The sequence below is a fragment of the Aquarana catesbeiana genome, linkage group LG02 (genome assembly GCF_042186555.1).
Source record: "Aquarana catesbeiana isolate 2022-GZ linkage group LG02, ASM4218655v1, whole genome shotgun sequence".
Classification (NCBI taxonomy): domain Eukaryota; kingdom Metazoa; phylum Chordata; class Amphibia; order Anura; family Ranidae; genus Aquarana; species Aquarana catesbeiana.
Genome location: NC_133325.1, coordinates 309,591,713 through 309,617,777, shown reverse-complemented (window position 1 = coordinate 309,617,777; position 26,065 = coordinate 309,591,713). Strand labels below are relative to the sequence as shown.

General features: G+C 42.7%; 2 protein-coding genes across 7 annotated transcripts in view; one reads left to right on the top strand and one right to left on the bottom strand.

Annotated features, from left to right (window-relative positions):
* MGAT4A (alpha-1,3-mannosyl-glycoprotein 4-beta-N-acetylglucosaminyltransferase A) overlaps nucleotides 1-13,446 on the top strand; it is a 159,465-nt gene extending 146,019 nt beyond the window's left edge. For all 3 annotated transcript variants that reach the window (XM_073614667.1, XM_073614666.1, XM_073614668.1), the window contains 2 exons: nucleotides 7,462-7,574; nucleotides 7,678-13,446. In XM_073614667.1, coding sequence (XP_073470768.1) covers nucleotides 7,462-7,574; nucleotides 7,678-7,707 — 143 coding nt within the window. In that variant the 3' untranslated portion in view covers nucleotides 7,708-13,446. The remainder of the gene's footprint in view (nucleotides 1-7,461; nucleotides 7,575-7,677) is intronic.
* The window catches only part of UNC50 (unc-50 inner nuclear membrane RNA binding protein), a 50,418-nt gene that overhangs the window by 4,351 nt on the left and 20,002 nt on the right, over nucleotides 1-26,065 (bottom strand). For 2 of the 4 annotated variants that reach the window (XM_073614671.1, XM_073614669.1), the window contains exons 5-6: nucleotides 25,534-25,632; nucleotides 15,474-15,712 (exon numbers count right to left, since the gene is read on the bottom strand). In XM_073614671.1, coding sequence (XP_073470772.1) covers nucleotides 15,576-15,712; nucleotides 25,534-25,632 — 236 coding nt within the window. In that variant the 3' untranslated portion in view covers nucleotides 15,474-15,575. Of the gene's footprint in view, nucleotides 1-15,473; nucleotides 15,713-25,533; nucleotides 25,633-26,065 lie in introns of those variants that run through there. The other 2 variants (XM_073614670.1, XM_073614672.1) reach the window with 2 other exon arrangements.

Genomic DNA, 26,065 nt, shown 5'->3' with positions numbered 1-26,065 from the left:
GATAGCATAAAAAAAGGCATAGTTAGCCACCCCCCCCATTCTTTGTAACAAGCCACATACTGAAACGCACTGTATCAGGGTGGGCCCGTATGCTGCCATGGTTTGGCGTCAGGAAAGGAATATTATGGTATTTGATACAATTTTCCGTTTTCCTAACGCCAACATGGCAGCATACTAGTTATAAATAACTAGCTGCCAGGGTGGGTTTTGCTTGTCAAATCAGTATTTTAAGTGGGATGGAACAGAAGACTGCATAGTCCTTCCTTCAAAGTCCACTGTTGACAAGGCATCCGGGTCTACTCTGTAATGTTTGAATTATGCTGGGACGACCATGATACTTCTCTACAGATGGATTCCATAGATGCTCTCAAACGGGCTGCCCATGAGGCAGCAGCCACTGCTGACAGAGTCTCACGACCCCTCGCTCTATATGCACAACCAAGCCTGCTAGAGTCCAGGCAGTAGCCTCTTATTCTTGATGATCTCCAGCTGGAAAGATGAAAGACTTATTAGATAATCTGAAAGTAGCAATTGTGGACAGATACTTCTTTAAAGTTCTGAAAACATCCCATTGGTGTGACTTTCCTGTGTGATCTTCTGGAAAGTTAGATAATGCACAGATGTCTGTTAAATATAGGGCTGTCGCTACCTTTGGTACAAGATGACCTACAGGACGCAACTCTCCTCTTTCTGGAAAGAAAACAATATGTTTTTCTGGAGCTCCAAGAGTTTGCATCTCGGATATCCTTCTACCTGAAGATACTGCGATAGGTACTTTTATTTTATTTTAATGTCCCAACAGCTCTGTTGGAGAAAATGCTTAAACTGACAGGAAATACAGCAACACTGATAGGTCTCACTTGGGAAAGACTCTCCGTCTTGGTGGTTGAATCCTAATGACTGCCTTCAAAAATTGTGCAACTAAAGGATCTTTGGCCCCTTTAAACGTTTTTATTGCCGATACAACCAACACTTGCAACCTCAATGAGTATGGGTTAAGGCCCTTGTCTAATCTGGCCTAGAGGCAGTCCAGAACAGCTGTCACCGGAGGCACAGTAGGATCAAAGTCTCGCCCTGCTGAGAAAAACGCAAATTTGTTCCTGATTTTGGCATATATGTTAGTAGAGTGTCTTCTAGCACACAACAAAGTAGAGACCACTCTGGAGCAACTTAGGTTCTCCAGCCTCCCCTTTCATCCACCATGCTTGCAGCCCCAGTCTGCGTATGCGGAGGGGAATTGGCTTTTGTATCCTGAAGTGAATGTCCAGGGAAAACCAAGGCCTCCATAGCCAATATGGAGGAATGGCTATGACTACCATATTCTCTCTCTACGGCCTCAAAAGGAATCTCATTACGAGAGATGTCCGGTGAAATATATAGGCTAGTTTGCAGTTCCAGGAGAGACCAGAGCATCTGTCCCATTTGACTGGGGGTGCAAAAACTGGGTAAGACATTTCCCAAGTTTGTGATTGCCGTGGGAAGCAAAGAGGTCTGTCTGTGGTAGGTCCCACCTGTGGACCAGCTCAGAGAATACCTGGGGCATAGGGCCCACTCATGATCCGGGAAGCTTGCATGATAGTCGATCTGCCTGCATGTTCAGATTCCCTAGTAGGTAAACTGTTCTCGGAATTTGTAGATGATTTTCTGCCCCGGACATTATGGGTTTCACCTCTCTCAATAGCATATTGCTGCAAGTTCCTCCCTAGTATTAAATATAGGCAACCTCTGCCCTGCTGATCAACTGCACAGGGACTGGTCTTTCCTTGATTTTGTGTAGCAAGATCGAAAAGTGCTAAAAAGGCTGCTTAACCACTTGCCGACCGGGCCATAGCCGAAAGACGGCTGTAGCGCGGTCGGCTAGTTCTGGGTGGACGTCCATGAACGTCCTCCCAGAATACTGCTCTCGCGCGCCCCCTGGGGCGCACACCCGAGAACTTCCATGACCGCCGGGTCCATAATCGCAGCCGTTTACCATGTGATCGCTCCGTCAAATGACGGAGCGATCACATGTCAACAGACCGGTGTCATGTCATGACACCGGTTCGTCCCTCCCCTCTCTGTACCGATCGGTACAGTGCGAGGGAAGAGGGGGAGGGATCGGATGGCAGCACCGCTGTGGGCTGCATGTGTAGTGCCCACAGCGGTGCTCAGTGACAATTGCTGTCACATCCATCCATCCCTCCATGCTCAGCCATCCCTGCAATACTCTGCATAATACCCTGCAATACTCTGCATTATACCCTGCAATACTCTCCATAATACCCTGCAATACTCTGCATTATACCCTGCAATACTCTGCATTATACCCTGCAATACTCTGCATTATACCCTGCAATACTCTGCATAATACCCTGCCATACTCTGCATAATACCCTGCCATACTCTGCATAATACCCTGCCATACTCTGCATAATACCCTGCCATACTCTGCATAATACCCTGCCATACTCTGCATAATACTCTGCAATACTCTGCATAATACCCTGCAATACTCTGCATAATACCCCGCAATACTCTGCATAATACCCCGCAATACTCTGCATAATACCCCGCAATACTCTGCATAATACCCCGCAATACTCTGCATAATACCCCGCAATACTCTGCATAATACCCCGCAATACTCTGCATTATACCCCGCAATACTCTGCATTATACCCTGCAATATTCTGCATTATACCCGGCACTACTCTGCAATATGCCCGGCACTGCTCTGCAATATACCCAGCAATATACCCTGCACTACTCCGCAATACTCTGCAATACCCCGCAATTTTTAACCAGTTCCCGCCCACAGTCATATGACGTCCTTGACTTTGAGCGGGGATATCTGAATGATGCCTGCAGCTACAGGCATCATTCAGATATCAGCTTTTTCAGCCGGCGATTTCCTACACCATAAGAATGATCATAGCGGCTGTTCCACTGCTTGATCGTTCTTATGGGAGCCGAGAGGGGACGCCCCCCCTTCCCGCCACCCTCCGGTGCTTCTACCGACTCACCGCTACGATCGAAGCCAAGAGTGTTTTTTTTTTTTTTTGTTTTTTTTTATTGCAGGCTTCCCAGCCTAGAGGTGAGATGTGAGGTCTTATTGACCCCATATCTCACTGTAAAGAGGACCTGTCATGCCATATTCCTATTACAAGGATGTTTACATTCCTTGTAATAGAAATAAAAGTGATCAAAGATTTTTTTGTAGGGAAAAAAGTGTCAAACTAAAATAAATAAAGTAAAATAAACAATAAAAAAAAAAAAAAAATTTTTAAAGCGCCCATGTCCCTGTGCTCGCATGCAGAAGCGAACGCATACGTAAGTCCCGCCCACATATGAAAACAGTGTTCAAACCACACATGTGAGGTATCACTGCGAACGTTGGAGCAAGAGCAATAATTTTGGCCCTAGACCTCCTCTGTAACTCAAAACATATAACCAGTAAAAAATTTTAAAGCGTCACCTATGGAGATTTTTAAGTAGCGACGTTTGGCACCATTCCACGAGCGTGTGCAATTTTGAAGGGTGACATGTTAGGTATCTATTTACTCGGCGTAACTTCATCTTTCACATTATGCAAAAACATTGGGCTAACTTTACTGTTTTGTTTTTTTTTAAAGCACAAAACTGTTTTTTTCCCCAAAAAAAACGCGTTCGAAAAATTGCTGCGCAAATACCGTGCGAGATAAAAAGTTGCAACAACCGCCATTGTATTCTCTAGGGTCTTTGCTAAAAAAATATATATATATAATGTTTTGGGGTTCTATGTAATTTTCTAGCAAATAAATTATTATTTTTACATGTAGGAGAGAAATATAAGAATTGGCCTGGGTGCTCCAGAACGCCTGGAGGTGCTCCATGCATGTTGGGCCTCTGTATGTGGCCACGCTGTGTAAAAGTCTCACACATGTGGTATCGCCATACTCGGGAGTAATAGCAGAATGTGTTTTGGCGTGTAATTTGTTGTATGCATATGCTGTGTGTGAGAAATAACCTTCTAATATGACAATTTTGTGATAAAAAAAAAATCTTGATTTTGCAAAGAATTGTGGGAAAAGATGACAATTTCAAAAAACTCATCATGCATCTTTCTAAATACCTTGGAATGTCTTCTTTCCAAATAGGGGTCTTTTGGGGGGTATTTGTACTTTTCTGGCATGTTAGGGTCTCAAGAAATTAGATAGGCCGTCAGTACTTCAGGTGTGATCAATTTTCAGATATTGGCACCATAGCTTTTGGACTCTCTAACATTCACAAAGACCAAATAATATACACCAAGTTGTACTTATTTTTACCAAAGATATGTAGCAGTACAAATTTTGGCCAAAATTTCCGACGAAAAATTACTAGTTTGCTAAATTTTATAACAGAAACAAAGAAAAATTCATTTTTTTACCAAATTTTCAGTCTTTTTTTCTTTTATAGCGCAAAAAATAAAAAACCCAACAGTGATTAAATACCACCAAAAGAAAGCTCTATTTGTGTGAAAAAAAGGACAAAAATTTCATATGGGTAAAGTGTTGTATGACTGAGTAATTGTCATTCAAAGTGTGAGAGCACCGAAAGCTGAAAATTGGTCTAGTTAGGAAGGGGTTTTAAGTGCCCAGTGTTCAAGTGGTTAAAAAAAAAAAAAAGGCTGCTTAAACATCCAGCGCATTTGAGACCATCCCCCTTGGTTGGGAATCTTTACTTGCCTTGACCGACAGTCCCTCGCAGTGCGCCTTCCAGGCTGTCTTGCTGACATGATTTGTAACAGTTATCTAGTCAAACGCTCTAACGGGACGTGACTTCCTCAAGGTCTCTCTCTTTGGCCACCACCGCAAACTCCTACTCATACTGAGTGACACTGTTATTAACTGTGCTAGATTCTGTGTCCTCCATTAAGCTAAGAATTCCAGCTGAAACTGGTGCAGGTGCCAGTGCTCCTAAAGGATGACAACATTGTGCCCAAATGATTGAGACACCAAAAAGCTGCAAAAAAGTGGAGGCTAGTGTTCTCAGAATTTCTTTCCTGACTGTCTCCGTTTTCTCTTGAGGAGGCAAAACAGCGGAATTGGCAGAGCACCCCACGGTACACCAACTGTTGTGTGCGAGAGAGTTTGCTTCTTTTTTTTTTTTTTTGAGGTAATGATCCAGCCATATCTCTGCAGAGTGTGTGTGAGGATTTCTTGGTGTGTCATCAATTTTTCCAGACTTTTGGTTAGAAGAAAAATGTCGTCCGGATAGTGGCGAAGCCGGAGACCCTGTTCTCTGAGTGGAGCTAACACGGCACTGAGAACGTTGCAAATATTCTCAAAGACATGCACAAGCCAAAAGGTAAGCTGTTAAACTAAAGATGTGTCCCACCGATCACAACACTTACATATTTTGGAACGAAGGAAAAAACTTGAGATGCGAAGATAGGATCCTGAAGGTCCAGTAATAGCATCTAGCCGTCTGCCTGCACTGTTTGAATGGACTCTAGGAGGATAAAACAGTTCAACCTCTTCAGATCTGTAATTGGACACCAGCCATCATCATTTGTGAGCCACAGTGTTGAATAGAAACCTGCATATTTTTCTGTGAATGGAACTGGGACGATTCCCTCCTGGGTCTGAAGTGTCTATGTATTGTAGCCGCCCACCTGGTTTTGTGGTGAATCTGGCTGTATGATGGGAGAGAACAGGTCTGGAGAAGGAGCAGTGAGGAATCTCCCAAAATGGCCATGAGTGACTGATGCCTTCACCCAAGAATCTGCACAACTTGCTGTCCAGGTACCCATGCAGCGCGCCAATCTGGCTCCTACCGCAAGAGTCGGGGCGTTCGCGCATCAAAGGGCTTAGTGGGTTCCTGCTGCATAGTCAGGGTTTTTGACTCATGGGCCTTGAGAAAGGTTGTCTGTTTCCTTCTATCCTCTACCTGGGACCTTGGCCTGACAACAGGAAGGCCTTTTACATAATTCAGTATTCGCTTAAAAGATGCATTTGTCAACTCAGCCATAGCCAGAGCTGTTTCTACTGGGGATCTGGTGTTACTCTGAGGAAAAGGAGGTAAGATGTCTTCCTTGGAATTTTTGACAACGGCATCGAGGGCTACGCTCCACTGAAGAACGTCTATCCTCTCTGGCTCTTGATCTTTTAGAGCGTGAGCATGCGGGGCTGAAACAAATCAAAGCAATCCGCATAAGGAGGCACTCTTTTTTCCTGAAAACTTACCAACACGGTGGTCCCCTACGTTTGTGTTTGAGGATTTTTTTTTTGCATAAGTGGTGACTGAGGCTGGGCTCACACCGAGGGACAGAGCGGCTCCCAGCAGGGGGTTCAGTGTGTCCCCATTCATCGTTTCAGGTCCGATTTCAGCCCGAATTTCAGACCTGAAAAAGACCAAAAGACGCACAGGACTCTTGTGCAAATTGTACCGGAGATGTATGAACTGGCTCCATAGGGAGCCGGTCACAATCTCCTGACATGCAAATTGGATGCGGAGGAAACCCGCATCCAATTCGCACTAGTGTGAACCCAGCCTCACTCATGGTTGAGGAAAATAGTACGGCCAGCTGAAATGAGGATAGCTGTAAGGAAAATGGTAACAGAGAGTGGGTTTTTGACAAAAAAAGAAAAACTTTTTTTTTTGGGGGGGTGGTATACTTGAAAATAACAGCGGAGGATGCCAGAGGGAAGCCTGCTGATTCAGACCAGGAAGTAGTCACAACCAGAAGCCAAATCAAGGAGGCTGTGCATTGCCCAACAAACAAAAGCAGTCTGAGCCTTTTGAATTGTCCAGGGAGAGCGAGACCCCCCAGGACTCCTCCCATCCACTGATGGCAAGAAAGCATCCCGTGCCCCAAACCAATGGTGCCCGGCCTTCCCGACTGGCCAGCGATCATGTGCAACCTCGGTAAAGAAAAGCAGCACTGGGTGGCCACTCTCTCCCTATAGGGATGCTGTGGACACCCTGGATGTGCAACATGGATCCCTGCCCATGCAAGCAAGAAGACGACAAAAAAAACAAAAACTAAAAATGGAGACAAAAGGAGCCAAGAAAGAATGAACCACAGACAAAGGTAAAAGAAAAACACATATGGGGATACAGAAAAAAAGGGAAAGTCAACCCTGTGTGGTACAAGGGATCAAAAGAGAAGGAATGAAATAGCTGGCCCCCCAAACCCCAGACACTTACATGATGGAAGATTTCGTTCCTAGTGAGGAAAAACTGCAGGCCCCATCAAGAGGCTATTTAGCAGCCCAAGCGCTGGGACTGCGTTCTGGGAGAAGCTGAACCCAGACGGATACTGCACTGAGGCAGATGTGGGGACATAATACTGCTTACTCTTCACTGGTGCATTGCAGTACGAGGAAAAAAAGAATGGGGGTGGCAAGTTTTTTAATCATAACTGTCTTTAGATATACTTTATTATGTGGTAGAATTATTATCTAATGTTTTGTGTAAATGTCAAGACATCATTTTCTCACTGTTTGCTGTAATTACTAGGTAAATTTGAAGATGGCATTGCGGAAGGACCAGTGGATCCCAGTATAAACCCAATTGCAGCATTCCGACTTTCAGTCCTGCAGAATTCAGCTGTGTGGATTATTCTCAATGAGGTCAGTGGCAAGATGAAGCTTACCACTTACTATCAAGCTCCTTCTATTTGTTTGTGGTTGATGCCCATGTTCTCTTTTTTTTTTTTTTTTTTTTTAATACTAGATCCACATAAAGAAGACTCAAACTGACTGATGCTTGTGTGTGAGAAGAGGACTTTATTCAAAGAAGTGTCATGGGTGGCCTCCCACCCCTTCATCATCACTGCCTGATAGAGACACGTGCATGCACCTTAATTCCATTCTTGTGTGTTTCTTTTCAACTCTACCTCTGTGGAACCTGCTGTAGCTGGAAGATTGTATCTATCCATTTTGTGTAAAAAAAAAAAAAAAAAAAAAAAAAAAAAAAAAATCCACTCAACACTTACCTACCAGAAGCAACCATACTCTTCACCACGCTTTTCAATTGCCATTAAATCAGTTAAAATGCAGATAAGTTCATGTACATTGCATCGGTAGTCAGTAGGCCTTGTTTATCAAAGCGTCTAATGGATAGACAAAGTCCATGTTGCTCATGTAACCAACGTGATTCCCCTTTTGTTCTCTAAATGTGGTATGAGAGAATAAATGAGTGAACCTGATTGGTTGCTGCAGTCAACTTTGACTAATGAGTCTTAGTATATGTGTGATATAACGTCAGTGTGCTAACATAAGTGGCATTGACTTGTCCATTCGTGTAATGTCCCCAAAGTGGATGGAAGGCCTTCTTTATGACACAGTCAATCACTAGGTAATCTGGGGACCTCCAGCTGTGGCATTACTACATTTCCCAGCATGCTTTCTCAGCCAAAGGCCACAGCTGACAGGCCACGGGTCGCCTTACCTGCAATACACTCTCATGGCATTATATAAGCAGGTGTAGTATATTATAAATAATTACTGCAAGATGTGCTCTAGACATATCACAGCTGAAACATCTAAGATGCATTATGTGTGGGATGTAATGGAAAAAAAAGTCTATTTTTTGTTTTACTAATTTGTATTTTGTAGATAATCAGGGAAATAAATCTATAAAGTTATATAAATACAAACAGTCAGCTAATATATTTAAGATTTAAGAGAACATATTTGTGTGCTGTAAAATGTTTTAATTATTAATTATAGATTTCATATGTATTCTGTTGTTACATCTGTTTGTATATATGATGTAAGCATTGATTCTATAGGGAGAGAAACATGTTATTTACAGTCATCTTTTTTTAACGCCCATTGATCTTTTTTTTTTATGTATATTCTTTTTTTGGGGAAAAAACAAATCAATATCAATTCATAATTCTAATGGTAAATTGACCTTGAGTACTTTCTAGCAGTATTGGATCAGAATTAACGTTTACATTTTTATCCCAAGCCATTGTCTTGTCACAGAATCAGAAAACCATTTACCTAATTAAAAAAAAAAAAGTGTTTGGACATCATTGCAATAGTGAGCTAAATTATGGCACTTCTGCTACAAAAAAAGAAACGGGCAGGGGGAGATGAAGAAGTAATGTTCTGCCAGTACACATATAGCATGATCCAAGGCTGATGGTCTCTATAGAGATGGTTTTTGCCATTGGATATGCATCAAGGCTACTGGTCTCTATAAAGATGACAGCTGTCAGTATACGTATAGCAAGCTCCAAAGCTGCTGGTCTGTATAAAAATGATTTCCATCAATGTACATGTAGCAAGCTTCAAGGTTGCCGGTATATTTAAAGATGCTTTCTGTCAATGTATATGAAGCAAGCTTCAAGGCTACTGGTCTCTATACAGATGAATTCTGTCAGTATACATATACCAGGCACCAAGGCTACTGGTCTCTATACAGATGAATTCTGTCAGTATACATATACCAGGCACCAAGGCTGCTGGTCTCTATGCAGATGCTTTCTGCCAGTGCAAACAGACCAAGCTTTAGTGCTGCCGGTGTCTGTGGAGATGCTTTCTGCAAGTGTACGTATGCCAAGCTCCAAAGCTACTGGTCTCTATAGAGATGCTTTCCGTCAGTTCATATATGTATACCAAGCTTCAAGGCTGCTGATTTCTATAGAGATGCTTTCTGCAAGTGTACATTTACCTAGCACAAAAGGCTGCGGATTCCTGTAGAGACACTTTTTGCTTCAATATCTATATCAAGCTCCAAGGCTGCTGGTCCCTATAGAGGTACTTTCTTTCAAGTGTAGATGTACCTAGCTTCAAGACTGCTGATCTCTATAGAGATGCTTTCTGCCTCTGTATGTATACCAATCTCCAAGGATGCTGGTCCCTATAGAGATACTTTCTGCCAGTGCACATGTAGCAAACATCAAGACCAGTGTGCATGTAGCAAGCTCCAAGGCTGCTGATGTCTATAGAGATGATTTGCTTTCTACCAGTGTACATTTATCAAGCTCCAGTAGTGCTGGTCGCTACAGAGCTACATTATACTAGTGAGCATGGAATTAAGACAAAAATTGGATTGTGGGAATGTTGGAGCCAAGACAATTCATATAGCAACTAGTTTTGCATGTGGAATGGTAGCTTTCCATAGGTATCAATGTTGCATGTACCCCTATGATGGCCAGCCTGTGTTTCTTCAAGAAAAATCTAGCTATAGAGCCTGTTTGAACCTTTACAGTACTTTACAACTTTGATGAGAAAAAGGAAAATGGTTGGCCTGACTCAAGCACCATATGCTCACCTATAGATAAAACAGTTCTCCAATGCAGACTGCATGTAATTACTGATGGACATGTGGCCCATTAAAGCCAGCTGCAGTTTTAATTAATTAATTACATGTTCAGCTATGGACTGCAAAGCATTTTTCTCATCTGTATGCAGAATAAACACATTGATGTGTGCAAATATGAATCAGAACCAAAACCAGTTACAGTTTGCACAATGCCTAACTTCTAGATCACCTGGTAAAATTATGTAGGGAAATTGTGGACAGATCCATTCTTCTGGAAGGATCGTCATCTCAGATGAAACTGAGTTAAGTTAGTTTAAAGTTGGACGATTACCTGAATGACAATTTACACTAAAGCATCAGCATGTAGCCCCTATATCCCTTTATAATATATCCTTGTAGACATAATACTAGAAATATATTAAATATGTCCATTATACATTTAAAAATAGATGAAAAATAATTCCAAGTCAAGTTAGTGACAGTTTCTATCGTCTTGGATTGTATATATCTCTTTTGTGTGTATGTAAGTCATTTATGTACAGGAGTCATTGCTAAGCATTTAACAAGAGATATTAAGTCAAAGCAACATGGAGACAGATATGAAAATATTGGTAGGCTTCCCAATCTTATCTCTAAAAAGCTCTCTGCTTATATTGCAGTATAGTTAAAGATATCATTTAGAAAGACAGTAGATGAAACCAGGCAGGGGATAATAATTGTCTGACAAAGTGTCTTATTTTAGTATTAATACATTTATTTTCTAATCTTCGCCCTAACTATATATTCAGTCCTTGTAGCCTACTGTAGATGTAACAACAGACTGGATCCATGTTCCCCAGCCAGTGTCTTCAGTATCACATATGGACTTGGCTCCCTTGGTCTATTGCCATGCCTTGGCAGCCCATTCAAAACATGGGCTGCCTTAAAGTGGATGTAAACCCTATACATATACCCAGTGAAGGGACTCTCCTCAGGTGATACACAAAGATAAAACAAATCCTCCTACATAAGCTGTACCTGTCTATCTGCAGTCTTCTCTACATCCAGAAGTTATAAGATTGTCCAAGTGTTAAAAAAAATAGGGGGCTGAAAGCTGAAGTTACACTCCGCAGAGCTGATTGGAGGGAAGCGACACGCCCTCCTTCACACAGGAACAGATCTGAGGCTGTCAATCTACTGGAGCTCCCTCCCGTCACCATTTTTCTCTTGGTTTTAGGAAAACTTGTCACAAGTGATTCATGCCGATAGCACAGGTACGAAGAAGCAGACTGAAGTGGCACTTACTGCTTTTAGTAGTACACACTATAGAGGGATATGCTTTATTCATGTCTGAGGTTTACAACCACTTTAATGTAATGCATGTTAATATGCTACATGCCACAAATTAATGCACTGCAAAGGTCTGAAAGGGCCCTAACCTTACTGTTACTAAAACTGGTCCTCAAGTCAAACGATAATTTTATTTATTGATAAAAAGCAGGAATGAGGATAGAATGAAAATGTAAACAATTTGTAGATTTCATCCTCATTTATTAAACTTTAAAAATTGTTCAAACTAAAGTAAAGGACATCTCTGTACAAATGTCCTGTGACTTACCATGGCTTGTAATTTACACCTAGTTACTGCCTATATGACCTAGAGCAGGGGTGTCAAACTCAATTTCATAATGGGCCACATCAGCATCATGGTTTCCCTTAAAGGGTGGTTGTATCTGGGGTGTGCTACATGCAGAGTGCAGGGTTCAGGAGTGCATTCTGTACAGAGTGCAGGGTTTAGGGGTGCACTATGCATAGTGTGCAACCCCAACCCCTCCCTGTACAGGCAGCTCTGCCTGGCCTAGCAGGGAGATCATTTTCTATTTCTGATTCTGGAGATCTGCCCCTGCCATGCCCCTCCTTGAGTGCATTTAGGGATCTGTTAGTTCCAGGAGCCGCTGAGAGCAAAGCTGTCCCTTTTCATGTTTACGAGTGACAGTGGGGAGTGGAGGGTGAGAGCCAGAGGTGGTGGAATGGAGTTCTGCCACGTTCTGGCTGTGAGGGCCACATGGCAAGGCCACACAGATTCGGCCTGTGGGCCCTGTGTTTGACATGTGACACGGCATATGATCCCCTGTGCTCTAAAAAAAAATATAACTAACACTGGTACCATAATATCACTCATTGGCGAGTATCTACATTGCGCCTCCCTGATTATGCATTTTGAATATATGAAAGATTTTGAAACTATGCTTAGCTGCTGTTATGGATTGGCCTCTCAATCTGTTCTCACTATTAAAGATCTAAAAGAAGTGCACTGGGTCAGGCAGGTTAGCATATGTAGATTGTTAATTAAAGTCAATGAAGCGAGGAACAGAGTTGAATAAAGAGTAATGACCAGTTTTAGACTTTAGGTATCTGCAGAGACCTTATCCCAGCCCAACATGAAGACATCTGTGTGCACAGGTTGTGCTTGCTAATTCTTGATGTGGAGGCATCTCTACTTCTAATGCAGGAAGAATACAAGCCGCACAGATGGCATGAAAGAGAAAATGCATAGGAGTACCTGAAATGTTCTTCAGAGTAAACTATGCTGATAATTGAATTTGCATTATCAGCAAAAGTGTTTTTTTTTTTATTTCGTTATTTAATGAGTTAAGAAACAAAGTAGTAGTGCCTAAAATGGCTTATTTATCTTCATCAATTCCTTGTACCAAACACATTGACCCTTTAAAGTGGAAGTAAACCCTCCTATCCTTTTCAGCCAAGGAAGCTGCCATTTTGGCCTCGGTTTAATCTACAACTGCCATGATGCTGCACATGTGATCAGTTATGACACCAGCCATTGGATAGTTTGACAGCCTGGTTGAGAGCACAACCAATAGGAGGGTTACATTCTCGCCACGTGCCAGAAATGTAATTTTTTTCAAACGGTTAAATAGATAGGTTTACTTCCGCTTTAACACAGTACTGTTTTTTTTTTTTTTTTTTTTGCTATGATTGGAGTCATCAATTTTAGCTATGCAGATCAAATATGATTTCATGTCGTTTCACTTTTGAAAGCACTTTTCCTGTATCATTAATTTAATTGTATTTACATGCAGTTTTATCTGTGGCAGCTAATATTGTATATTTCATGGTAAATTTAATTAACTATGCCTCTTATAAAATACAAGCTATTGACAATAAGTTAATTTGGAATCTATTTGTATGCTAACAGAGCACTATAAAAAGGAATAGCTACTCAAAGTATTTTTGTATGGCTTTTTTTTTCTTTGATCTCACATATTTGTAAAGCATGTATACCCAATACAGGCAGTCCTCTGGTTACAAACAAGATGGGGTCTGTAGGTTTGTTCTTAAGTGTAGCTCCAGCCTAAAAAAATAATTAAGCTTTTTGGATAACATAGGGAAGGGTTAACACCCCTGTAACATTTGTTTTGATGTCTATGTCCCTGTTTAGAAGATTTCACCTCACTTTCTGTCCCAATGACAATTGGATTTTAAAAAATTTGGGGTGTTGTGGAAACAAGGATTGGTGGTAACGCTTCAGTGGAGACACCCAAAGGCTAATCGAAGCTCCACCAAAGCACCAAGCAAAAGCAAGGTGTAAACAGGACTGTGAGCTAACCATTTTATTTAGTGACAGGAACTTTGACTGGGGTTCAGAAAGCTTTAACAAAACATGTCCAAAGCCATGTTTTGAAGCAAGTGTAAACTAGCCCTAACTGTCAGTGAAAACATCACATTAAATTCCAGAGAAAAACACATACTGTAAATAACATAGTCCATGCATTGTCCAATACATTAAAGGCAAATGCAAGCAAAGCTTTGAAGGTAAGTAAATTTGGGATACATTCCACCAAGATACACTCAATGCAGGATCTTGACATTGCCCAAAGCAAGTGCCAAACTTTGGGGCTGATGCAAGCTCTCGGCACAGCTAGCATTGGTTACCATGGAAGTTCAATCATCTGACCCCACTGTATAAAAATGTAAAAAAAAAAAAAAAAAAAAAGCAGATTTGGCTGCTTACTGTGAAGGAGACGGCTGGCATATTAATTAGGAGAGGTAGCCACCGGATGACAAATATAATAATGTGTTCATTTAGGTGGGCATTTCACTGCTGTTATCCTGTTGCTGTGATATACTGGTTATTATTGCTCTTCCCTGAAAAGCAGTATTCTACCTTTGTTAGCAGTATCAATATACGCTCCCACAAGGCTGTGTTGGGAGTATGGCATTATAGTGACATTAGAGAAGGAAGAGGGAAGATGTTGGCATATAAAGAAAAACTAGGCGGAAGAGTCAAATTCCCTAGCACCTTTTAATAAAATTTAAAAAATAAAGACAAGTAGTGCAATAGTTGGCACTTTGCCTGCCTATATTTGCCTGAAATATTTATCTCCAAATTTTTATATAGGTGACTGGGTCTCTTTAACCACTTCAATACTGGGCACTTTTACCCCCTTCCTGCCCAGGCCAATATTTTAAGCTTTCAGTGCGGTCACACTTTGAATGACAATTGCACGGTCATGCAACACTATACCCAAATTAAATTTTTATAATGTTTTTCACACAAATAGAACTTTCTTATGGTGGTATTTAATCACGCTGTTTTTATTTAAATTTTTTGCTAAAAACTAAAAAAAGACCGAAAATTTAGAAGAAAAAAAAGTTTATCTGTCAGAAAATTTTGTAAATAAGTAATTTTTCTCCTTCGCTGATGTGGCACTAATATGCACTTATGGGTAATGATAGGCGGCACAGATTGGCATTCCTGCTGAGCACTGACTGTCATCACTGCTGGGCACTGTTAGGGCTTCACTGATTATCTGTACAGGTCTCCCTTGTGAGGAAATGCCACTGATCGGCTCTCCTCGCCTCACACACTGTCAGTGTGAGGCGAGGAGAGCCGATAACCGGCATTTCCTTGTCTACATGTGATCAGCTGTGATTGGACATAGCTGATCACATGGGTAAACAGCCACGTCATCGGCTCTTTACAGAGATCGAGGTCGGGCCGTGTCCCAGGGGCACTACGCGTGCCACCACGGGCGCGCAAGTGTTGTGAGACTGGGGCAACATCATATGACAATGTCCTCGAACAAGTGAGGCTTCCGCCCACCGCCATTTGTCTATACGGCGGGCCGGAGGCAGTTAAGACATGTACTGTAAAAGAAAAAAATAAAACACTAGCGTTGGTAGCGCTCACACATCTGACAAATAACTTATAAGTAAATGATTTAAAAAAAAAATTAACAGACACATGAGGGTTTTGTTAAATCAGTCTTTACCCATACCGTATTCTACAAGAAAAGGATATTTACAATTTATACAAATTAACATATTTAAACAATGCAGACCTCCAAATAGATTTAGTTTACTCTAAATTTGTAGAAGTCAGAAAGCATTCGCGTGAAGTTCCACCCCAAGGCCAATGACAAGACATAGAGCAGTATAAGGGCTGCAAAGGGGTAAAGAAGAACCACTGTATTTTTCAAAAATGGCAGCGCTGGAGAGGAAAAAAAAAAAAAAAAAAGAGGATGATTAGGGAAATAATAGTTATTTTTTTGTTTTGCAAACAGGAGTTGCATGATGTTATAGCAGCTAAAATGCAACTGTCAAAACCAAATGTATATTGCTTACGAGGCAACTATTTGTATCAATTTGGAACTACCACTCTAGGGTCACATCTCTGCAGCTGGATATTGAACGCAAAATCTTGTGCGTTTCAGACCTGCAGAGAAAGATGCTGCACTTTAGCAGACACGAGAGGGTGGCATTAATTTTTAATGGCACCCAGTGCATCAGCAACTGCAGCACGTTTTCATGCACCAAACCACATGATGCCGCAGCACCATGCAGTTTGGTGCGACACAATTTTTTTTAAAAAGGGACGTTATTTCTGTGGGTAGAGAAGCCCACTGAAATAAATGGGCTGCCCTACATACAGAATACAGCTGCACAGGTGTGAACGGAGTGTTAGTCACATGACAAGTAACATCACTGCATGCTCCACCAGATAATGAATATGTACATATTTTACACACATTAAAGCAGAACTTCAGGCAAACAGCTAAATACACCGATTAAATACATATTTCATCTGTTTTCATCATCTTTTTTTTTTTTTTTTAACATATTTCAAGGAACTGTTTTATCTGAAAAAGAATTTGTTTTTCCATGCATCCAGTTCTGAGATGTACACCGCTTTTCAACACAACACAGCCCTGTCTGGCATAGCAGAAGACCTGCTTTAGTTTTCAGTTTAGTTCAATAACATTTATAGGTCTCCTCCCCACCCCCACTCTGCAACAAGACAGCAAAAGGAGTAGCAGCAGACTGACAAGCTCATCTTTCTAACCCTTGCACTGCTACACAACTGACTGGCTTCCCATGCTTCTTCTCCCTCCAAAGTGTCTGAGTGCTGCTGCACAAGAGGTTGGCAAGAGGCCGATATCAGGTACTTACACGCTAGCATTAAAACAAAATACATTCAAGGATGTACTGGACTCTGGAATAAGAAAGATTGTCTAAACACAAGGCAAGCATATTATAACTTGAATCTTGGGAGCACTTTGTATATTTCCTCCTGATTTGTGAAGTACTTCAATGTGAAAAGTTGCCTCTATGCAGAAGCTTCCTGAATAGCGTCTTGTCTCTGCCCCCTCCTGTAGCTTTCTGCAGTCAGCTTATAATGGGTGGACCTGCTGGACTGCTCCCATATCTCTGCTCTCTGCACAGGATATGTACAGCACAATGATTAAGTCTCTGCTACTTTTATAAGTTAATACCTGGGTTTGCAAAATCATTCAGTGCACACAAAGTGGATCTATATAGTTTGTAGCAAATGGGGAAATAATTTAAATAAAAGCTTTTGTGGCCAGAATCCAGCTTTAAAGCTTGTTAAATAACAGATGCATAAAGGGGGGAGATGTATGAAAAAACTGGAGAGTGCAGAATCAGGGGCAGCTGTACATAGTAACCAATCAGATTGTTTAATTAGGCTTTGACAAAATCTGGAAGCAGATTGGTTTATATACAGAGCTGCACCAGATTTTGCATGCTCCAGTTTTTGTAAATCTCCCCCAAAATGTCATACTTTGTTGTGCAAGTTTATCAAGTGAATAATAAATATAATTCTAATACAAAATGCAGCAACCACTAAGACAAGAAGTCATTATTTTATCAGCAATAACATGAAATCTGACTGGTTGCCATTAGTGACTGTACTTTGCACACTGTCGCAGCCCTTTGCCTATCCTTATTCAGCAAGCCTATCATGTATTATGACAAGAGTCCGTTCTACATTTAAAATTAATGTAAGTCTTTAAAATCCTCTCTTTTGCTGAAAATAAATATATACATTTAAAAAAAGGCACAGTTGTTGGGACTTTAAGCATGGTAAACAGCACAGTGCTTGTGCCGTGTAATTTGACCCATTGTATGATGTAAAATGCCTGGTTGATCCTGCTTGTTCCTTTGTCCCCCTGTGTGTGGCTGCTGATCCATGATACCATAGTCATTTTACGTGCCTCCGTCATCCTGCTGTGTTCAGGGTCTCTCCCCTCTCCCCCTCCCTCCCTCCCTCCTTGCCTGTCAGTTCCTAATCTATGAGCCATCTTCTTCCTGCCCCCCTCCCCTTCGGCCACTATTACATGTGTGTCTAAAGTTAGTTACTACAAGTACTGGCAGCCCCTCTGTAAAAACAAGATATACTGTGCAGTATGTGTCTTTGTTTTTTAAAAATTATGCAGCTAAATACCTTCTCTTACATCGCCGGGATACAGTCATGTGATGTCAAAGGGGAATCTCAGCCCCTCCCACTGTTGTCTCCAGATCGGTGAAGGAGAGCGGCAGGCGATCACGTGACAGGGGCTGCCAGTAATTATAATAACCAACTTAACAACCACTTTAAAGTGGAACGTTTAAACTATATGTGAACCATCACCTTGTAAAACAACCCATTCATTTAATATAAAAATGAAAGGCAAAACATTATTTAAAAAACATGTTCTAAGCTGCACAAGAGTTAGGGGGAGGAGAAACAGCAGGACACTGGTCTTCCCAGTGATTGGCTGTGCAGGGGGTGTGTCAGCACAAGTCCGAACATTGGTGGAGAGCATTCCTCAGCATAGCCAGAAAACTGACCATACTGGGATGGGTGTGCTCTCATGCCTTATTTTGTCAGTTTGTAATAGGTAAGCAGAGTGACTGGCAAGAACACCAGGGATTTCACACAAAGGAAGCAATACAAAAATAGGATTTTTTTATAACAGCTTGCCTGTAAAATCCTTTTCTTTCGATGGACAAAACGGGACACAGAGCCTCAGTAATAACTGATGGGTTATATAGGTATCACTAGGTGATTGGACACTGGCACACCCTAACCAGGAAGTTCAACCCCCTATATAATCCCTCCCCTTACAGGGATACCTCAGTTTTGTAGCAAAGCAATATAAGTGTTTTATTAGAAGAGGGGCGGGACCTCTGTGTCCCGTGATGTCCATCGAAAGAAAAGGATTTTACAGGTAAGCTGTTATAAAAAATCCTATTTTCTTTCTCGAACATCACGGGACACAGAGCCACAGTAATAACTGATGGGATGTCCCAGAGCAATGCCACCTGAGGGGAGAGGAATCACAACCAAGTAGGGTGCAATCAGACCTGAGGACCCTGTACCGCTGCCTGCAGCACACTACGCCCAAAGGCGATATCCTCATGCCTTCTCACATCCACCTGATAAAATCTGGTGAATGTATGGACTGAAGACCAGGTTGCGGCCTTGCAGATTTGAGCCATAGAGGCCTGGTGATGCACTGCCCAAGAAGCACCAATAGCCCTTGTGGAATGTGCCTTGATCTGAAATGGAGGAATCTTCTGTTTCAAACCGTAAGCTTAAATAATCAATTGTCGAATCCATTTAGAAATGGTAGCTTTTGACGCTGCATGTCCTCTATTGGGACCCTCTGGCAGCACGAACAAAACATCCATTTTGCGAATTTGAGCAGTTGCTTCCAGATAGGTCTTGACTGCTCTTACTACATCCAAAGAATGTAGTGACCTTTCTTCCGAAGAACAGGGATCTGGAAAAAAGGAAGGCAGAACAATGTCTTGGTTTAGATGAAAATCTGAAACCACCTTCGGTAAAAAACTAGGATGAGGGCGCAATACCATTCTATCCTTGTAAAGAGCCTTATTTGATCGTACACAGGAAAGAGCTGCTAAATCTGATACTCTTCTAGCAGAAGAAATGGCTACCAGAAAAACTTCCTTGTCAACAACACCAAAGGAATCTGACGTATTGGTTCAAAAGGCTGTTTCTGTAAAACAGACAGAACCAAATTCAAGTCCCAGGGGTTTAGGGGCGCCCTAACCGGAGGATTAAGATGCATCACCCCCTGCATAAAGTTTCAGACCAAAGAATGCGAAGCAAGTGGCCGTTGAAACGATACTGATAAGGCCGAGACCTGGCCCTTGATGGTACTCAAGGCCAGCTTCATCTCTAATCCCAATTGTAGAAAATCAAGAATTCTACCTATAACATATTTTCTGGGATGCCAACCCCTGTATTCACACCAGGATACATAAGCTTTCGAGACTCTATGATAAATCATTCTGGAAGCTGGCTTCCTTGCATTGATCAAGGTAGATTACAGGACCTGAAAGCCCATGACTCTTCAGAACGAGTGTTTTAATAGCCAAACCGTCAAATTTAGCGTTTGTAAGGCAGGATGGAACACTGGACCTTGAGATAACAGGTCTGGACGTACCGGTAGGGTCCACGGGGAACCCACCGTCATCCTTGCTATTTCTGCATACCAAGTCCTTCAGGGCCAAGCGGGGGCCACCAGAAGTACTGACTTCCTTTCCTGCCTGATCCTGCGGAGTCATGGCAGTAGCAGAATAGACGGGAATGCATAAATCAGTGAGAACCGATGCCACGGAATCACCAACGCATCCGTCCCGCATGCAAGAGGATCTTTTGTCCTCGCCACAAATCTATCTTTTTGTTGAATCGGGATGCAAAGAGATCTACATCTGGAACCCCCCATCTTTGGCATATGGCCCAAAAGACATTGGGATGCAGAGACCATTCCCCTGGGAGTAACTGCTGGCGACTTAAATAGTCCGCCTGCCAGTTCTCTATCCCTGGAATGAAAACTGCCGATATGCATGGCACATGCTTCTCTGCCCAGACTAAGATCTGGTTCACCTCTTTTTGAGCAGCTCGGCTCCTGGTGCCTCCCTGATGATTGACATAAGCCACTGCTGTGGCATTGTCGGACTGGATCCTGACCAGGCAACCCTGTAGCCTGATAGTCCAGGCCTTTAGGGCTAGATATACCGCACGGATCTCCAGAATGTTGATGGGTAAGGTCCTCTCGGTTTTGGACCATACCCCCTGGACCGCAGACTGTTCCAGAACTGCTCCCCAACCCGACAGACTGGCATCTGTTGTTACCACCATCCAGTTAACCGGTAGAAAGGATTTCCCCTTCTGCAGGTTTTTGGGTATTAGCCACCAATTGAGCCTCTGACGCACCGCCTGAGACAGGTGCATCGGAAAGTCTAATGTCTAATGAACCTTCTTGTTCCAGGCCGACAGAATACTGTGTTGCAGCAGTCTTGAATGAAACTGAGCATAGGGAACTGCCTCGAATGAAGACACCATCTTTCCTTGCAGCCTCATACAAAGGCGGACAGAAGGACCCTTTTTGGTCCTGACTGCTAGAATCAGCTCCCTTAAAGCAGTGATCTTTGCCTGAGGTAGAAATACTTTCTCCTGGCTTGTATCTATGATCAGACCCAAATACTGCAGCCTTCTTACTGGTTTTAGGAAAGATTTTTCTAGGTTGAGGAGCCAACCCAGGTGTTCCAGATACTTGACTGTGGTCCTCAAGTTTCCGTTCCAGGAGGCTACCGACCGGTCTATCAAGAGCAGGTCGTCTAGGTATGCTATGACAGCTATACCGAGCTCTCAATCTGGCCAGAGGAGGAGCCAAGATCTTTGTGAACACTCGAGGTGCAGTGGCTATCCCAAAAGGCAGAGCCACAAACTGGAAATGGCGCCCTCCTATCTCGAAGCGCAGAAACTTCTGATGAGCAGGAAAAATGGGCACATGCAGCTATGCATCTCTGATGTCTATTGATGCCAGAAATTCTCCTCCCTGCAGGATGGAGACTACTGTCCGAATTGATTCCATGCGGAAGGACTGAATCCTTAGGAATCGATTCAGATCCCTTAAATCCAGAATGGGTCTGACATCCCCATTTGGTTTTTGGACCGTAAAAAGGCTGGAATACAAGCCCAATCCCTGAAATTCTTGGAACTCCAGCTTGTACCCTAAGGTTACCTTTGAGATTACCCATCTGTCCTGGAAGTCATCCTGCCAGAGCTTTGGGAACTGTAGCAGTCTTCCCCCCACTCGAGCGAGCGGGGGCGCCCCTTCATAAAGAGGTCTTAGTGTCTTGTCTAGTAGACTTCTTCCCCCAGGACTTCTTTTGTCCCTGGGGCTGACTCTTGTTTCTTGACCCAGACGGAGGAGGCTGTCACGACTGCCTGGAGGCTGATGCCCTTGGCGCTGGGGAAAGAGTCCATTTGAAAGAGGGACGCTTACTCTTCTTCTTAACAGGTAACAGAGTGCTTTTCCCACAAGAGATCCTTTTGATATAATTATCCAAGTCTTCTCCAAACAACCTTGCACCACGAAACGGAAACCCAGCCAGCAGCTTCTTACATGGTGCTTCGGCTGACCAATTTTTCAACCATAAAATTCTACGTAAATGCACCAACCCAAGTGAAAGACGAGAGGTCTGCATGATAGAATCTCTGATTGCGTCAACAACAAAACATAAGGCCGCTGGAAGGTTAGCCAACCCCTGGGCCTGCTGTTCAGGTAGAACTTTGATGACCTACTTAACATGGTCTCTTAAGTATTGACAGACTCCAATCGCTGCTACTGCAGGTTGAGCCACTAAACCAGCTAAGGAGAAAACATCCTTCAACAGGGATTCCATCTTTTTATCCACCGGCTCCCTGAGCATCTGAGCATTGTCTACAGGACAAGTTAGACTATTATTTACGGAGGAAATGGCCGCATCAATGGCCGGTATTCCCCACATTTTAATAAACTTTTCTTCCATAGGATAAAGTGTTGAAAACTTTTTCGGCGGAAGAAAACATTTATCTGGGTGATCCCATTCAGAATAAAGGAGCTTTTCAAGTACATTATGAACAGGAAAAGCATGTGCTGTTTGAGGAGGTTTCAGTGACCCCAAAGAAGAAGAGGGTTCTTTAACTGATTCAGATATGGGCAACTTAAATGTGGAGCGGACCAATCCAGCAAGGATCTGCACTAAGACTTTCTCTTGGGAAGCCGAAGAGGGTCCCTCTCCACCTGATTCCTCAGAAGAGGAATCATCCATCCCATCCCGATCCTCTGAAAGGGATTCTTCTCCTTTATCCCAGAGCTCCTCTGCCTGAGGGTTTTGGGAAACAGAGGAAGGCCTAGTACGTTTTCTTCCACTGAGTGAAGATGTAATCACGGCCATTAATCTTTCCTCTAATCCATTAATGGTTGAGGAAAAAACCTCCTGTGTAATGTATACAGGGCTGAAGTACAAGAAGCAGGTGTAGCCCCTGACCCCAACGGCTCTCCCTGGCTATCCATCCCTGGCCCCTCAGGGGGGGAGAATGCTGCAGAAAGGGGGTCCTCAGAACCTGAAGGACATCCTCTAGAGCCTCTGGTTCTTGGGGTATTTGAACCTCTTCTACCCATAGTGCAAAGCAACAAGGTGGAGGTATCACAAAATGAACACTGACTGCTGAGCGATGTAGTCTGGCAAAAGCTTGCTACCAAATACCCAGTCTGGTGTTTCTTTAGTAAATGCTGCCTAGAGAATGCCTGTGTCCCACCTTACATGCGACCGTCAGCTCTGTGTCTCTCCAAAGGCTTTGTGCACCTGTAAAGTGTGCCTTTAATAGCCTGCAGCCGGCAAATGTGGGCGTCTGAGCACGCTGGACGCTGTGCTGACGCCCCGCCCCCACTTTCGTTTTTCAAAAAAAAACGTGCGCTTCCCGCGCAAGCTAACCCTCCGGGACAAGCATGGAGGGAAGGCTGGGGGTGGAGGAGGAAGGAGAGAGGCCGGCAGTGATGGGGCCTCCACGTGGCAATGACGGCGGCGATAGTGCGGTGTATAACCGCCTCACAGACCACCTGCGGCCTCCCCCTAGTCTGGGGGGGGGGAATATCCCTGAGGAGAGCCCCCCATCCCATCCTACCTGGAGCCGGCTGGAGGAGCTTGTGCAGCGTGAAAACACTGAAACAGACATCAGCATGAGAAGGTATGTGCTCTTGGCAGCCCCCCGGTGGTGACAATAGGCATAGCATGCATTTACTTTAAAGGAGAAATCCTACTAGATTTAAAAATTCTGTGGAATCTCCCTTACCTTATCCAGCCACAGGGTTCTGTTATACAGACCCAATCTTCACCTCTCACGGTGGGCTCCGTTTGGAAAAACCTTCAGAGACTGGGGCCCCCTACAGATAGGGGGATCCACAGTTCTGGGCCTGCAAAGCACCCGGCCAGAAATAAGGATAGAAAACCATTTTCTGATATGCGGGGTCCAGCTCTCTAAAAAGAGGAAGCGTTACAGGTAAAACCTCGTTTCTTCGGACACGAGACCCGGGTACCATCCAATTCGGCCTAGAAAGGACACTTTGAAATGGATCCGGTTCGCCTGGCTTGCCCCAGTATAGGATATAGGATATTCCCTTTGGAGCTCAGCACAGGACATCTTTACACATCCAACACCTAAGACACTGGCATAAAAACTGAGGTATCCCTGTAAGGGGAGGGATTATATAGGAGGTTGAACTTCCTGGTTAGGGTGTGCCAGTGTCCAATCACCTAGTGATACCTATATAACCCATCAGTTATTACTGAGGCTCTGTGTCCCGTGATGTTCGAGAAAGAAAAGAACAGGATACATTTTCATACAAGTATATGGTACAGGAGGAAAATTTTAGGAATACGAAATATTGTGTTGACATTAATTTTTTTAAATTTTACATCATGTGAATGGCCAGGTGAGTGTGTGTTGCTTACACAGACACGGAGCAATAGAAGGTGGCCTGGTCTTATGATTTCAAGAACAGATTGAGGAACACAACAGCAAGTCTGAGGTGTTGACTTGGCCTCAACATTCTTCAGACATTAATCCAATCATGCATCTGTGGGATGTATTAGAAAAACCAGTCCATGGAGGCCCCACCTCGCAACCTACAGGACATGTAAGATCTGCTACTGACGGCTTGGTGCCAGATACCACGGCATACCTTCACAAGTCTAGCAGAGTCTATGCCTACATTTGGAGAGGAGCCAAAAAGGCCTATGATGAAAGGTACAGAGGTGGATCGCTGATGTTTTGGGGATGTGTGAGATACAAAGGCACAGGAAATTTGGTCAAAATTGATGGCAAGATGGATGCAGTATGTTATCAAAAAATACTGGAGGAATATTTGCATTAATCAACCAGGAAGCTGCGCATGGGACGTACTTGGACATTCCAACATGACAATGATCCAAAAGAAGGCCAAGTTGACCTGACATTGGCTACAGCAGAATAAAGTGAAGGTTCTGGAGTGGCCATCTCAGTCTCCTGACCTCAATATCATTGAGCCACTCTGGGGAGATCTCAAACGTGCAGTTCATGCAAGACAGTCCAATAATTTACAGGAACTGGAGGCTTTTTGCCAAGAGGAATTTGCAGCTTTACAATCTGAGAAGATAAAGAGCCTCATCCACAAATACCACAAAAGACTTCAAGCTGTCATTGATGTTAAAGGGGGCAATACATGGTATTAAGAACTGGGGTATGTAAACTTTTGATCAGGGTAATTTGGCTAGTTTCTGTTGTGATTATGATTTAAAAAGAGTAAACACAATTGATTGATAATAAATGGCTTAAGCCAAACACTAACCATAAGTGAAAAAAAGCTTTTGTGTTATCATTCATATTCTCTGAAAAATGGCCAAGAAATCAAATTCTGCCAGGGTATGTAAACTTATGAGCACAACTGTGTATTGTGTGTATATCTATATCTATATATATATATATATATATATATATATATATATATATATATATACACACACACACACACACACACACACACACACACACACACACACACACACACATATATATATATATATATATATATATATATATATATATATATATATATATAAAATTTCTACATACACACATATACATTTTTTAATAAGGAGTGCATCTGGGCACTTATACAAGATGCCAGAGCTTACCACTATATCCAAGGAATGTAATATAGATGTAATACCCAATCGCAATCAGCCAAAATGTGTTCCCCACAAGGTATCCAATGAAATAATCTGAAATGACAACTGCAAAAAAGAATAAAGGGAAATTATAAAGGTAATCCTAACAACAAAAATTAGTCAGCTTTGGAAAACACTCGGGTACTACTTTACTGAAAAGTGATATTAAAGGGGTTTTTATGTTTTATATTTACATTTTAATATAGAAACATAATGGCTAGTCTTCATGTTTTCCAAAGTGGTGCTCACAATCAATCCATCAGTGACCCATTTGATTTTTACAGCTTTGCCAACATGCTTTCTTATTGTTCAGCAGTATTAGATGCCCTGAAGCTACAGAAGCTATCAACTGAGATGTTATATCACAGCTATAGTACGTTTTTTTCTGGTCCCTGACAGCTATCCAAGCTCTATGAAAGTAAGAAGCCATTGTTCACCAATGGCTCAAGCTATCCCTCCACCAACATGGATGGAAAAATACCATCAGGAAAGGGGAACT